Here is a 13633-nt window from a genome sequence, read left to right as displayed (position 1 = left end):
CTTCTGTATGCCTGACCACGAAACAGTTTATTGACAGGGACAGCCTCACATACTGTCTCTTCTCTGCTGGTCCATTGGAAGTTACCCAAATTCGCCTGAGCAGGAGCCTTCAGAATTAAAACTGTAGTCCACAAAGCCTCACTGAAGTCTAGACCACCACAACTAAAAACCTCAAGGCTGCATCTTGTCACACAGCACTGCCCAGCCTTTCAAATGGGCTGCAAACAACTATCCTTGAACAAAAGATTGGTCAAGTTCAAGAATGCTTGGGCCCATGAGGGGAGAACACAGCAGCTTTCTTACAACTGCAATGCCTGGCTGCTGCAGAGCATATTGGAGCCAGACACTGGAAGTGAGAATCCAGAGCTATTACTCTGTGCTCCCAAGAGGCCGACCCTCCTGGAACTTGTGCAACTCCGTTTCACTGCAGGCAATTGGAATTTCCTAACTCCAAGCGTTCAGTTCTGCAACTTCTTTTAAAAAAACCACACACAGCTATCAGGACTCACAAAATCCAATTTACAGCAAGTATTTATTAACTGCTATGGACCCTTATAACTTCATGCCAGTTTTGGCTGTTACAGTCCAAGCCTACTGAAACTTGATGCAGTTTAAAAAACATGTCTGTGGACATTCCAAATTAAGAAGCTGCTGCACCATATGCATAAGATGCACTATTTGCTAGTCCACATGCCTCCCAGGTCAAGAGAAAGAGTAGATGGTTAGGTTGTGATAGTTCTTTGTTGAACACAAGTTGCTTGGGACACAGAAATTTAAGGCAAAACTGCCACAGGAGAGAGTCAATCCTAATCCCCAGCCATGTGTTCACAGATCTCTCTTGCGTGGACAACAGGGAGGATTATTTTGCAGGAAAGACCACAAAATTATTGGAATCACTAGGCAGCTGCACAAACACTAGAGCCAACACAAGGTGGGGCAAGACTGCTCAACTCAGCAGAAGCACAGACCTAAATTAGCATAAAACCAAACACAAAAATCATAAATACATTTTGTCTGCATGGATGAGGTTTCAAGCAGTGGAATTTTCCCAAAAGAAAAAGCATAGCAGGAAAAAAAAAAAAGTAAGGCTTTCATGGAAAATAGTCGTCTGACCTGTCCAAAAAGAGATGCTTTAGTTAAGCTGGAAGACTAAAAGGAAAAAGAACAAAAACACATACAATAACAACAAGCCTGTAGATATCAAATCATCAAGAACTCCATCACTAGAAGAGAATGGGTATGCACAACTGTGGAGTTAAAAGTCACAGATTCACCTTTTCAGTTAGGAGTAGATACGACGTATGGAAAAAAATTAAACCTTTATTCTTTAAAAAAAACACTGATACTGCTGGTCTAAAATCTACAACTTGTAAGAACATGAGGTTAAGCAAAATATCCAAAATAAGCAAACGTAACCAAGATTAAGAGTAAGTTTTGTTAACTATAACTGAAGATTTGTCCTTCTATTGACGGGCAACCATTATTATGCTATTACAGCCTAACTGCTAACCAGAATGCACAAAACTGACAACTAGAAGGCCAGTTCTCAGTTGTTTGATCATAACATGAAGTCTCATTTTGTGGATTCAAATTCCTTTACAAACCTGACAAACCCTAGCTTTCATCTTATAATATAACAGTATATGCAACTGAAGTAAACTGCATAAATTCCTTTCTCCTCTTAGATTTTAATGTCCCTTAATGGGCTGCTCTCAATTTTTGTCATCTGTTCCAAATTTCCTAAAGACATCCTATCTGTTCTCTCATCTCATTATATGTTGAAAAAAAAAGTGAAAGAATTTATCTGTGTTTCAAGTAGACTGGTATATCTATAAGGAAATTCAGTTTTAAAATTGCAACTTGTACAGTGATATCTTCACTGCGAACTGCAACTGAAGTGTACAACTCCCCCCAGTACTTTTGATAAAATTTGGTGAAATCATAATGCAAGCATTTTCATTTCTAAACTGAGGTCTAGTGGCTTCTTCTGAGATGTATGCTGCTTAGATATACTTGGTCATTGATCTACAGTATTCTCTTGTAGATCAATCTAGCAAGAGTTCCCCAACCTCTGATAAAACATTTTCTTATCTTGTCTGTATCAATGTTATGATTATTTTCTTAATAAATCCTATCATAAACACAAAAATATTTCTAAAATGCTGTGGAACCTGAATAAATTCAGTGAGATTTATTTAAAAGTGTGGTCATTTAGGCAGTACCCAATTCAAACCATCTACTACAACTGATGGAAGTCTGTAACAGTGATTTCTCTAATCAATGCATGTAAAGAGGTAGATACAGAAGGAAGGTGAAAGGATAAAAAAAAGGTCACTGGACTGCAGACAGCTTCCATCAGTAGGAGCAGCTGTTTTATTTGTAGTGTTACTAATCAAAACTGCACATGTACACCCCTCTCCCCAGAAGTCTAGCTATTTTAAGAGAATACCTGCTCAGCTGACTACCGCTGCCACCAGCTTACATTCTCTTCCTGTAACAGTCAAAATGCTTCTGTGACTAGGAAGTGGAGACCAATGAAGCTTGAATTGCGTTTCTTCATCTTAAAAAGTCAGCAGACTTGGACACAAGCAATCAAATGCTTCAGATCTCCATAACATGATAGAAAAAAGGGCAAGAACACCGAAGGCAAATTTTACTGATAAGGTACCACTTTGCTGGAGACAGTTAAGGTGATACCACAGAAGTTTCTTGGCAGATCGACAGATTTGGGGCAGCCAGTTTGGTGGTCTGCAGATGACTCCAACATCACATAACTACCAGGAAGAACAACATTTAGGCATACACAATGCCTTTTGTTTTCAGTGCCATAGTTTTGGCTGGGATTGAGTTAATATTCTTTGTATTTTTAATGAAAATAATATTGATAACACCAACATTTTAGTTGTTATAGAGCACTTCTCACACAGACCCAAGTACATTTCAACCTCTCGTGCTGCCCTGCCAGCAAGAAGGGTGCACCAGAAGCTGGGAGGGGACACAGCCAGGACAGCTGGCCAAGGCTGGCCAAAGAGATATTCCATGCCATGTGGCATCGTGCTCAGCTGTAAAAGCTGGGGAAAAAAGGAAGAAGGGGTGGACATTAGGAGTGATGGCATTTGTCTTCCCAAGAAACCATTATATGGGATGGTCCCTGCTTTCCCAGATGCAATGGAAAACCTGACTGCTACGCGAAGTAGAGAATGAGTTCCTTGTGCAAGAACCTTCTGCTTTATCTAGTTAATTGTCTTTATCTCAGTCCATGTTCTCACACTTTTTACCTTTCCAATTCCCTCCCCCATCCAACCTGGGGAGAGTGAACAAGCAGCCATGTGGTACTTTACTGCCTGCCAGGGTTAAGCCACGACACACAGGTAATGGTGACAAAATATACCATAACTGCAATTTTTGTGTGGACACCAGCTTTGCCAGACAGTTGTGTCAAATAAGACAAGTACTGTACTGTCCCTTTTCCCATTCCTTCTAGGGAGGAAATTTTTAAGCTTAATCATCAGTATCAGGCAAATTTGAATATAAAGCTCAACAGATAAGTATATTCTTGAACATTTTACACAAATCAACTTCCTGCTACACTTTAATTAGTCACCTCCTATGTGGAAAAAGTTGCATGGCAAATTTTAAATTCATGGCTATGAAATCAATTAGATCAGAGAATCAAGATCTAACAACACAAGGATAATGTTTAGGTTCTCATTTCCCTTTCACTTATTTTAACTTGACACACCCCAATTTTTACAACCACATGTGTATTAAGTTAAACTTTGAGAACATTTCCTATGGATTCTGAAGTTCTTACCAATAAATAAATAAAAATCCCATACCATCATTTTCTTTGCAGATTCCATAAGCATGTGACAAAATTAGGTGCTAGTTTTGCAAATGTGGAGATAAGCATATTAACAATCATTGTGTTCTAGCATATCATAGGAAGAAAACTGTTTTACTGTCATGCATAAACTTCACAATGAATAGCTAAGCATATTTTATTACCAGAACACAAAAATATTGCTTACATTTCATAAACTCAAGACATTTTGAAAGCCTCAAAAGAACTGGCAAATGAAGAGTCGCTTTACATGTACTTCAACAACATCTGAAAACTGGACTGCTCACACTTCTTACGCCAACAAAACTGGAAGCCAAAGTAACACTTCAATGATAGATACACAATTTTCCTTTACTGTTGTCTTATTAAAAACACTTGGTGATTAATAACTGTAAAAAAAAAAAGAAGAGAAAGAGATGGTCTAATTGTTTTTCAAATCAAGTCTTTCCATTGACTATTTTCAGCTCAGAAAAAGGATAACTGGAAACACTCCAGAATACACTTTTTGTGTACAGAACTAACAACATAATAGAACTGGCAGATTTTTTTTGTCTTTAAAAGAAAAAAAACAACAAAAATAACAAAACCAAACAAAATGCCAAAACAAACATCAACCCTTCCTTGTCTGTTGTGTATCAGTGACTATTCTCACAGAGGCAAGCATCTTTAGTGTCTGCTAACCACACAAAACATGGAACATAAGGAAGGAACTTAAACCTCAGGCTCCCAAATACAAGAGCCAATAGTGCCCCATTACTCCAAGAACTAAAACAGACCACAACTGTTCTTTAAATCAGCTACAAATTATACATGAGGTTCAGCAATCCAACTCTATTTTAAGACACTGTCGCCTACCAAAGACTGTGTTGCGGACTTCCTTCTCTGTCTACAAGAACACTTATAATTGCATTTTCATGCAATGTAACATTTAGTAATCACACACAAAACATGACCTACAATACTCTGCTATGGTTAGAAAAGCTTCTGTATTCCTTTGTGTAGCAATCACTATCTTAGTGGCAACTAAAATAAACTATGTAAGAATAAAGGCAAAATTGCTGTAGAACTAATTTTTTTTTCCTTACACCCATTTTTAATTTTCCACTTTGTCCCACAGGAGTTTCTGGCCAACGCAGATCTATGTATGCGCAGCTTGCATCACAACCATTACTAACTGTCAGGCCCCCAAAGCTCCCTTCATTTCCCAAAAGAAACATTACAGTTTACTCTACAGTTCCTTCTTCTCTGCCAAGTGAAGCAAAAAATCCGTAGTTTTAATGAACTAGTAGTCCCCCATCATAATTTTCAGTTCTCATACATAATGTATAAAGCTACAATGAATTTAAGTAAAAAATCAAAAAAGTATTTTTAAGATTACTACCCACTAAATTATGGATTATCTCTGCAAGTCAAGATCTCTCAGCTGCGCAAACGGGGTTACATACAAAAAGAACTCCATCGTGTAGGGAGGGGAGTGGGGGGACAGCGTACTGTGCCAGACCAGATGGCAGACTTCAAACTTATCTTCAACCTCTTCACTGAGCATATGCGAGACAGTAACAATGACTGTCCATGAATAGGCCCTTTCACCAGCAGGCATAACTAGCTACACACGCGTGATCAGGACAGTTCTCTATTCTCTCCCTGCTACTTTCTCCTCCTTTTGCTCTACCACAACTTGCTGAAAACAAACGATTTCTGGATGGCAGAAACAAGGAAACAGATAGTATGGGTGGGTAAAGGGGACGAGTTAGTCATATGGTCATCACTTCCCCTTCCTTTACTCACACTACTACATCACTCATTCAGCTCTACATTCAAGTAATATCTGACAAGCAGAAACTAAGATTTAAAGTGTATGCCTCTTGTTATACAATTACAAACATAGAAGACGTTAAGAAAGGGAGAAAATTAAACAAATCATTAAGACAAATAAAATAATTATTTTAGGCAAGTCAGAGAATTCCAGCCAACTCTTCTGAAAACAGCACAGAGACAAATTCAAGTCCTGGCAAACAGCACCACTGAGAGTAACTATCTGTCACGATACTCAAGCATCTTGCACACCACTACGTTTCTACAGTGCAGACTTGCTAGGAGGAAGAAGAGGAACTCACTGAAGTGCCTCTCTAGTTGCTCAAGGCAAGAAGATTTGAATAATTCATTACTACTAGTGAGTGTATTCCCACTGTCCCTTTCAGTCTCCAGCTCTTGGCTACACATTTCCCTGCTGTACATCAGCACACATCAGAACCCCCTGAGCCCATGCAATTCACCCAACTAACACAGAATGAGCCCCTGAATAAAACTAGGAAGTTCTGGTTTAAGTACCAGTAAGCACCAAAGGTGGGGCAAAGGAGGCTATGAGATCATGTAGGGCTGTGGGTGGGGAAGGGAGACAGGAAAGGGAAGGCATACCCTTCCATTCTGGGAGGGGGGCTATGAATTGCAGCCTCTTTCCGTAAGATCTGTCTCTAGGATTAGTCAAAGCATACTAGGCTATACATACCTTCAGCGTGCCAACTGCATGGCTGTTCTTTTACAGCATTTCCCTACATTTCCAGGTAAGGAGGCTCAAACATACTGCAGAATTATTTTCTAAGGTAGAATACTTAAGTTATTAACTGCTAAACTTGATTTCCCTTTTCAGGCAAGCATTTCCTCCTATTGGAACAGTCTTCCATCTTACTTAACGTCATTTTCTTCTGCTAGTGATTCCAATAAAACTAAATTGCAGAAGAAAAGATGACTTCTTTAAGTCCCTATACGGCCTGGAGAGGACAGAGGATCACTCAAAAGGGCAGAGCTGCCAAGTCACTGACCTCTTTGATAACAGCCACAGCAGAAAAGGAAAAAAAATTAAAGGTCAGCTTGAGTACAGACAGCCACCAGGAAGACAGGCAAAAAGAAAAGGGCTAACTTAAAACACTACATGGGAAAAACAAATTCAAAACACATCTGTTGAGGCCATGAAGTAATAGCCTCTCCCAGTTTCTAAATTAAAAAAAAAAACCCTTTGCTGTTTTTTCCCCCCCCTACATTGGCAGTAGGTCTTCTCCAAAGACTACTCTCTCAGGTGGAGTGATGTCTTCCACTAGAAACAGAACCACTGAGACAACTGTCTGGGTGGGAGGGCAGAATTCAGCCCTACCAGGGAAAGGTGTTTTGGTTCAGAACCTGGACATGAAGGTTAACAGAACCCTTCACAATAGCTTTTCATGCACTAAATGAAATAGGAAAAAGACTCCTTTGTTGAGCCCAGTGATTCTACCAAGGTCTTGGGTTTCTGCCTATTTTTAAGATGAATTTAACTGAGCAACCTCCACCACCAACTCTGTCAAAACTCCAAACCAATTTGATTTTGCCCTTTTATCAGTGTTGAGAAAAAAACAACTCACATTGAGAAGTCCCATCAAGTAACAGATTTAATATTGAATAGTCAAATATCAATCCTGTAAACCTGGGTAGAATTTCTCAGAGATGAACACTTTCCCCAGGCTACTGAAATTAAAAAGACCAGACAGAGTAAAACAAAGCAGCACTGTTAATGACTGCAAAGGTTTCTGCTCTCAAGAAAAGAGCAGAATTTGGCTCTCAAGTTACCAACACTTTCTGATTACCTCCTTTAAAGGAGTCAGTCTTATCAATTTATCTGGGCAGGGAAACAATAGCCACATTCTTATGAGAAGCAATCACTGGGTTTACAAAGCCAGCTCTCAAATGTCTGAGAGAAACGCTTTGGGGGGCAGTTCTGAGCCTCACAGTTAATGGTTAAGAGCTCAGAAAGCAACTGTAACACTTGCAGCAATGTGGATTAGCCTCTTGTGAAGACAAAGCTACTTCTTGACTTCTGCCTGTTGGCTCAACAACACCAAGACACTTCAGTGGAGCTGGTGGTTTGTTGATTACCGATGCCATGCAAAGAACTGAAAAATGAGAGACTAGAAGGGTAATCTTACTGATGCCTCAGCATATCACTCCTGAAGTAAGAGGCTGAGATCTGGAGTGATACCTGCAAAATCAACTGCCACATCTTGCATTTTTAAGAAGTTTCTCATTTTCCTTATGCCATGCAAATTTCAGAAGAAAGTAATTCAAGTAAAAAATAATTTCTGCCTTAGGAGAGATAAAAACACATTATTGTAGAATATTAGGCATTAAAAGAGATATCCACATGACTAACAGTCACGGATCCAGAAGAAAAGTAAGTCTTATCATATCACAGAAGGCGACTGAAAAATGAACAGCAATATAAAATCAATAACAGTCACGGACTGGGCTCCAGCTCTTAGACCTACAGCAATAATGCAAAGGTTTGCATTTTAACTTTCTAAAGAGAAAAGGACACATTTCTATCTACTGTTGTTTTGCTTCACCCAATACAAATCTCCAATTAAAAAAAAATTGATCACCAGTTTTTAAGAAAAAAAAGTTTACCTAGGCTGTAAATGTAAATCACTTATTTTTCACTATTTCAAATAAAGATTTGAATTTAAAAGTGTGACCTTGATGTGTTGATCATTAAACTGACAAGTCTGCATCATTCACTCTTTACATCAGATGAACTTTTGCTACAGATGGGTAGAGGCACACTTTCAGCACAGCTCACTCAAATTAGTGTTAATTATTGACTAGAACAAACTCAGCTTGTTCCAGTTTTCTCTTTGGTGGAGAGAAAACTGAAAGAGAACATTCATGTTAGTACAGCTGACTTCGGAATAACAGGTCAGGTTTCTGTTTCAGAGTATTTCTCTGAGATAGCTTCTAGTTTACTTTTTGTTTAAGTTCTTAAATTCAATGGTACATTTTTCTTATTTCCTCACACAACTCACCAGCACTTTCAGCATTCCTCAAACTCACTTTTTTTTTTTTTTTTTACTGATTTGCTCTGATTATTAACCAATATCGGGCACCAAAATCTCAAGTGAACATCTGCTATTCCTGTATCACAGAGCAATTTTTTCTACGTTGGGCATTGCTTTGAAGCCTTCTCTCAGCCATATATTAAATAAGAGTATTAAGAAGTGGCAAACTGCTGGTACAGTTTCAGATACTGGGAGTGCCTATCTGGAACATACGCAGTAACTTACGTGTACTGTAACAGGAACATAGACTTGTTGTTCAACTTGTCATTCCTTTTTTCCAAACTGTAAACTTCTCATATTTAAATTAAAAACAGTATGTAAGATTTACTCAGAAGAATAACATTAAATATTGAACATTAAAATCCCTGAGTGGCTTTGGAAGAGGAAGAGAGATTGGAAAATCTTAAAAAAAAATCTTTAATAAGATTCCTTGCAGACAGATAAAAGCAAAGAAGTAGCCACACTGCACATAGCCCATAGAAAAAACAATCCTGATCTGCAATCAACCCCGTTGTACTGAACATGTTTAGCAAGGAGTATCAGCATAAGAGGAAATAAAAGGAAAACTCTTGAAGAAAACAAAAAATTATTGAATTAATGACACTACCTCAGTGATTGGTTGCCCTTGTGATGTCAAGTCCAGTTCCTGAGGCCTTGTCACCTTATCAATATCCAAGGAGTCCATGCTGGAAGCTGCAGAAGTTATGCTGGAACGGGAGGAGTTACTGATTGAGCGTGCCTCAGCATCACTCACTGTGCCAGCTGATGCTGTCCTCCTGTGCTGAACAGTAACTACTGGCTTGGTGTCTTCTGCAACTGACTGCTGGGCTGCCTCATCCATGCTCAAAGAGGCTTTCTCTAACTGTGCAGTGATGTCATCCAAAGAAACGTTGGCATGTGATGGTTTAGTCACCTTACCAGATGAAGAGGATAATCCTTTCATACTGCTGTGCTTAGTAGAAGGTCGGCTAGCAGGTGGTTTCTGAGCTTTGGGTTCTGTGGCAAGGCGTTTCACCGCAGTATTATTTGCTGAATGAGACCCAATGCTGCTGAGCTCCTGCTCTATGGAACAGAGATCAGCCATGAGGGCATCTAGATCCACAGTCTCCCCCTGATTCAGGGCTTCTGCAATGAAGAAGAGTTTTTAGTATGCGCAGGTTTGTTACACATCTCTTTGGAGAAAGAGGGCAGAGGAAACTATTTTCATTCCCCATCTATATTGCAAAATCTCACTGCTAAACACAAATTTGCACTAACACTCTTGACTGGTTTAAGAGCAATTAAATGACTATTTAGGTTAAATACATTTACTGATAAGAGAAACCTATGAATTATTAGATTACATTTGAAAGGTCCAAATTGCTGTCACACGAACAGAATCTAAAAATGTACTTGTATATACCATGCTCTATCTTTCTTAAATAAGTGCACTTTGCTAAGCACATCTGACATTGCTTTAAAAAAAGCTACAAAATACTATATGAATAATCAAACTTTTAAATTAAGGCTTCCTATGTTACAACCATGGGAAGTTACTTTAAGACAAGGAAAAATACACTTCTAGTTTAACGTGCAAACATTCTGTAGCTATATTCCTGCATTCTGTCCCATGAAGCAAGACACTCTTTCTTTCTGTTTAACAGATACACGTTAATTCTTTCAAGAGACCAGATCCCAGAACAAGTATTTCTTTAGAAACACTAGACTGCAATTCTTACATATTAGGTGCTGTAAAAGATACAGTTTGGGGATATTTCAAATTTTATGCCATCAGAAAGCAAGACCTTTAGAGCAAACATTTTCATTTCAGCTAGAAATGTATTTTAACGCTCTATTAAACTATTTTACAATGATCTTATTTATGGCTGAAATAGTTCTTTCCCTAAAATATTATTTGAGAGAGTTAAATAGTTCAACAAACCATTCAGATTGTACATGGAGAAACGATATGAGAAGTTGGCAAGATTAGTTTCCTGATGGAGAGGTGATCTCTTCACTGGTGCCACAGGTTTATCTGTATCCAAACTCTGAAAAGGACAAGAAAAAGGGCAGAATTAACTTTGACAATGAACCAGACAAGGAAATGTTCAAAATGAATTAAATTGATTTTCTTTAAGATAACATTTTCAAAATCTCCTGACACATCAAAAACTGTTTTTTTCAGGCTTTAGATTGAAAATGTCACTGTATCACAGAGGTTTAGTTAGTCAGTGAAAAGATACTCAAGTTCTGTTGTTACAGAATTACATGAAAGCATGTTCCAAATGCATTTTTCAATGTTTACATACCAGCTCGTTTTAAAACACAGCTGACTTACCTATAACAACAACCCTGCAGAGCATTGGACATGGATCTAAACAAGTGCAAACTATGGCACCTTAAGAAACTTGGCATATAAGCATTCCCGTAGTATAAGCACAAAAAAGCCATTTGTGGAGAATTCTGTTTTATTAAAAGGGATTTTTAATTACTAAATTCAGACATTTCTCTCAGTAAGTCTTTCCCGTGAAAAACGATGAACTGTGAAAGCAACTCCAAGCCAAATATATGAGACTTTTTTTTGAAAAACTAATACGGGGAAAAAAAGACAAGACCTCTTTCCACCTGATATATCTAATTGTTATATTATGAAGGCTGATACGAATATAAAACTTTACAATAAACAGCAGCATTTTTGTATATAACAAACAGTAGGGCACTATGATCCAGCTAGTGACCCAAGAAGTACGTAATGCCCCAGAAGTGAGAAGTGTTATGTGGGGAATTATCTCCTACTGTTGCTTGACAGGCCTGTAGAGGGTGTGAATTAAAGCAAAGCTTATAGTAATAAAGCTTTCCTGACAACGTGTTTGTCTGAAAGAAAAAAGCATCTTCTAGCTCCAAAAGAATTAAGTTTCTCACCTATGTTTTTTATTTCCATTTTCCACATCTTTACTCAAGCCTTTGTTAAAATAAAACGCACTAATCTTTTTGTTGTTGTTGTTTGAGCATTTATCTTTGCTGAAACCCTTTCCTTCTCTCCTCAGTTTGGCTTGAACTTCAAAAAATAATTTTATTAGGAAGTCAATCATCACTTAATGAGTAGAAGCCAGTAACGCAGGACTGCTTTCCACCATATGGAAAAAACACCTGTAGTACCTCTGATGGAGCTTACATATGGCCCCACACAGAATAGCTGAAATATATCAATTAGAACCCTAGAGGCAGCAATGAAACTTGAGATAAAGGAAGCAAGTTAGGGCTCATTCCTTCCAACTGAACCCACAGACTGACTCAAAACATCTCCTGAAAAGCAAATAAATTCTGGTTAAAAGCATTCCTAAATTCAGTAAAACATATTTTAGATAATTATGTTAGAGCACGTCCTTGGAAATAATTGAAATATGCTCTTACTAATTATGAGAGCACATTCTCCATCATGCATTATGATATTAAAATACCAGTTTAGAGCACTGCTGGGAACTGAAACAGCACTAAAAGGTTAGTTCTGAAAAATGAGAAGCAAGGTAAGACTTTATTTATCCTGCACCATATAGCAGGATAATCTTACATCAACTGCTAACGCACTCTGTGACAGACACTGCTCACTTGTGCTGCAAATTTTGTGACTACCTTTTATAGTGCTTTTATTAGGCAAGGGGCTAAAACAGGCAAAGTGAATTAAAATGATCTTAAGACATCTCAACAATTACACATCTTTTAAAAAACACTTCCATCTGGAAAGGAATCTGGGTCTTACTTTTCATCCCTCCTAACAAACACTTAGGAAATCTAAAAAAGAAGTTAAAGTTCAAGGAACTTGGGGACAAAAAGCTTTTTCACCCACTGCTCTCAGAGTGCAGCTGATAAATAGCAACAAATGATGAAACTATACCAGAATGTACTTTGGAGCTCATGAGCTGCAATCATGCCCCTTTACTGGGACTTCAGCTGCATCAAGACACAACCACTTTCCAAACAAACTAACTGAGACACAACTGACTGTATTCATTTGTTTATACAAAACCATACGAGGCCATTAAAAGTCTGGGGAGAAATGTCACTTTTAAGTAGTTGCAAAAGGCAGAATTGCAACTGTGGGGCTATGTTGCAGACTGTATTGCATGGTGATACAGATGTGAGAAACAAATGCGTGTCCTCTCCTTAACTACCTGTTAGTATGCTTTAAGCACTTTAAATGGATCAGCACACAAATCCAGAAAGTCTATGTTAATAGTAAAGCTATAAGTCCCAAATAAAGTACACTTATATTTCTAGGCTGCTCATAGCTGCTAAAACAGAGCAAAGAACAAAAAATCTAAAACCAATTACCCATTGTGCTCATCTGTGAAGATCCTCATTTGAGATAATTTACAGAGCCCATGCCTTCAAAAGGGCTCTCATTTACCATTAAAAATCCTTTGCAGGGAATTAAAGACAAAAAGAGATATGATATGCAGATTTCTTTCACACCATCTTCCATTCATCTGAAGAGGTAGATTCTTTATTGACCTGTATGCACTAGTTCAGAAAAAAAAAGATACTTTCCCCTGTTTTAAAGTGCTACCTACCATACAGAACTTGCAGGCAGAGCCTTTAAACAGACGACAGCAGACATGAGTATGAATGTGAAGTGCTGCTGTATGATTAGCTCAATTTTCCTTCAGTCTCCGCAAAACATGATTCCTCCTTTTTCCCCACACTTAGAACAAACAAGTGATAAAAAAGCCCCTTCTTCTGTGGCTTATTGAAACTAGGGGTATCACACCTTTGCTTAAGTCTAAGTGACAAAGAAGAAGATGAAATACACTATTCAGGAGGACAGCTCACGACTGAAAACAGCAAAAAAGCATAGCAGTCAGTCACAGAAATAGACTATCACCTCAGGAGTATAGCATATCATTCCAAATGCAAGGTGTTTTTTTTTTTTTTTTTTTCCTCCCTA

The 13633-nt window shown here is 38.2% G+C and overlaps 1 protein-coding gene across 8 annotated transcripts in view; it reads right to left on the bottom strand.

Annotated features, from left to right (window-relative positions):
* RAPH1 (Ras association (RalGDS/AF-6) and pleckstrin homology domains 1) overlaps positions 1–13633 on the bottom strand; it is a 293904-nt gene that overhangs the window by 47927 nt on the left and 232344 nt on the right. For all 8 annotated transcript variants that reach the window (XR_010832191.1, XR_010832192.1, XM_066999108.1 and 5 more), the window contains 2 exons: positions 10631–10736; positions 9317–9834 (listed from right to left, as the gene is read on the bottom strand). Coding sequence is in view for 6 of the 8 variants with exons in the window: in XM_066999108.1 (XP_066855209.1) it covers positions 9317–9834; positions 10631–10736 (624 nt within the window). In the remaining 2 variants the exon portion in view is untranslated. The remainder of the gene's footprint in view (positions 1–9316; positions 9835–10630; positions 10737–13633) is intronic.

This window comes from Anser cygnoides, chromosome 6, assembly GCF_040182565.1.
Source record: "Anser cygnoides isolate HZ-2024a breed goose chromosome 6, Taihu_goose_T2T_genome, whole genome shotgun sequence".
Taxonomy (NCBI): domain Eukaryota; kingdom Metazoa; phylum Chordata; class Aves; order Anseriformes; family Anatidae; genus Anser; species Anser cygnoides.
This window is presented reverse-complemented; position numbering and strand designations above follow the sequence as displayed.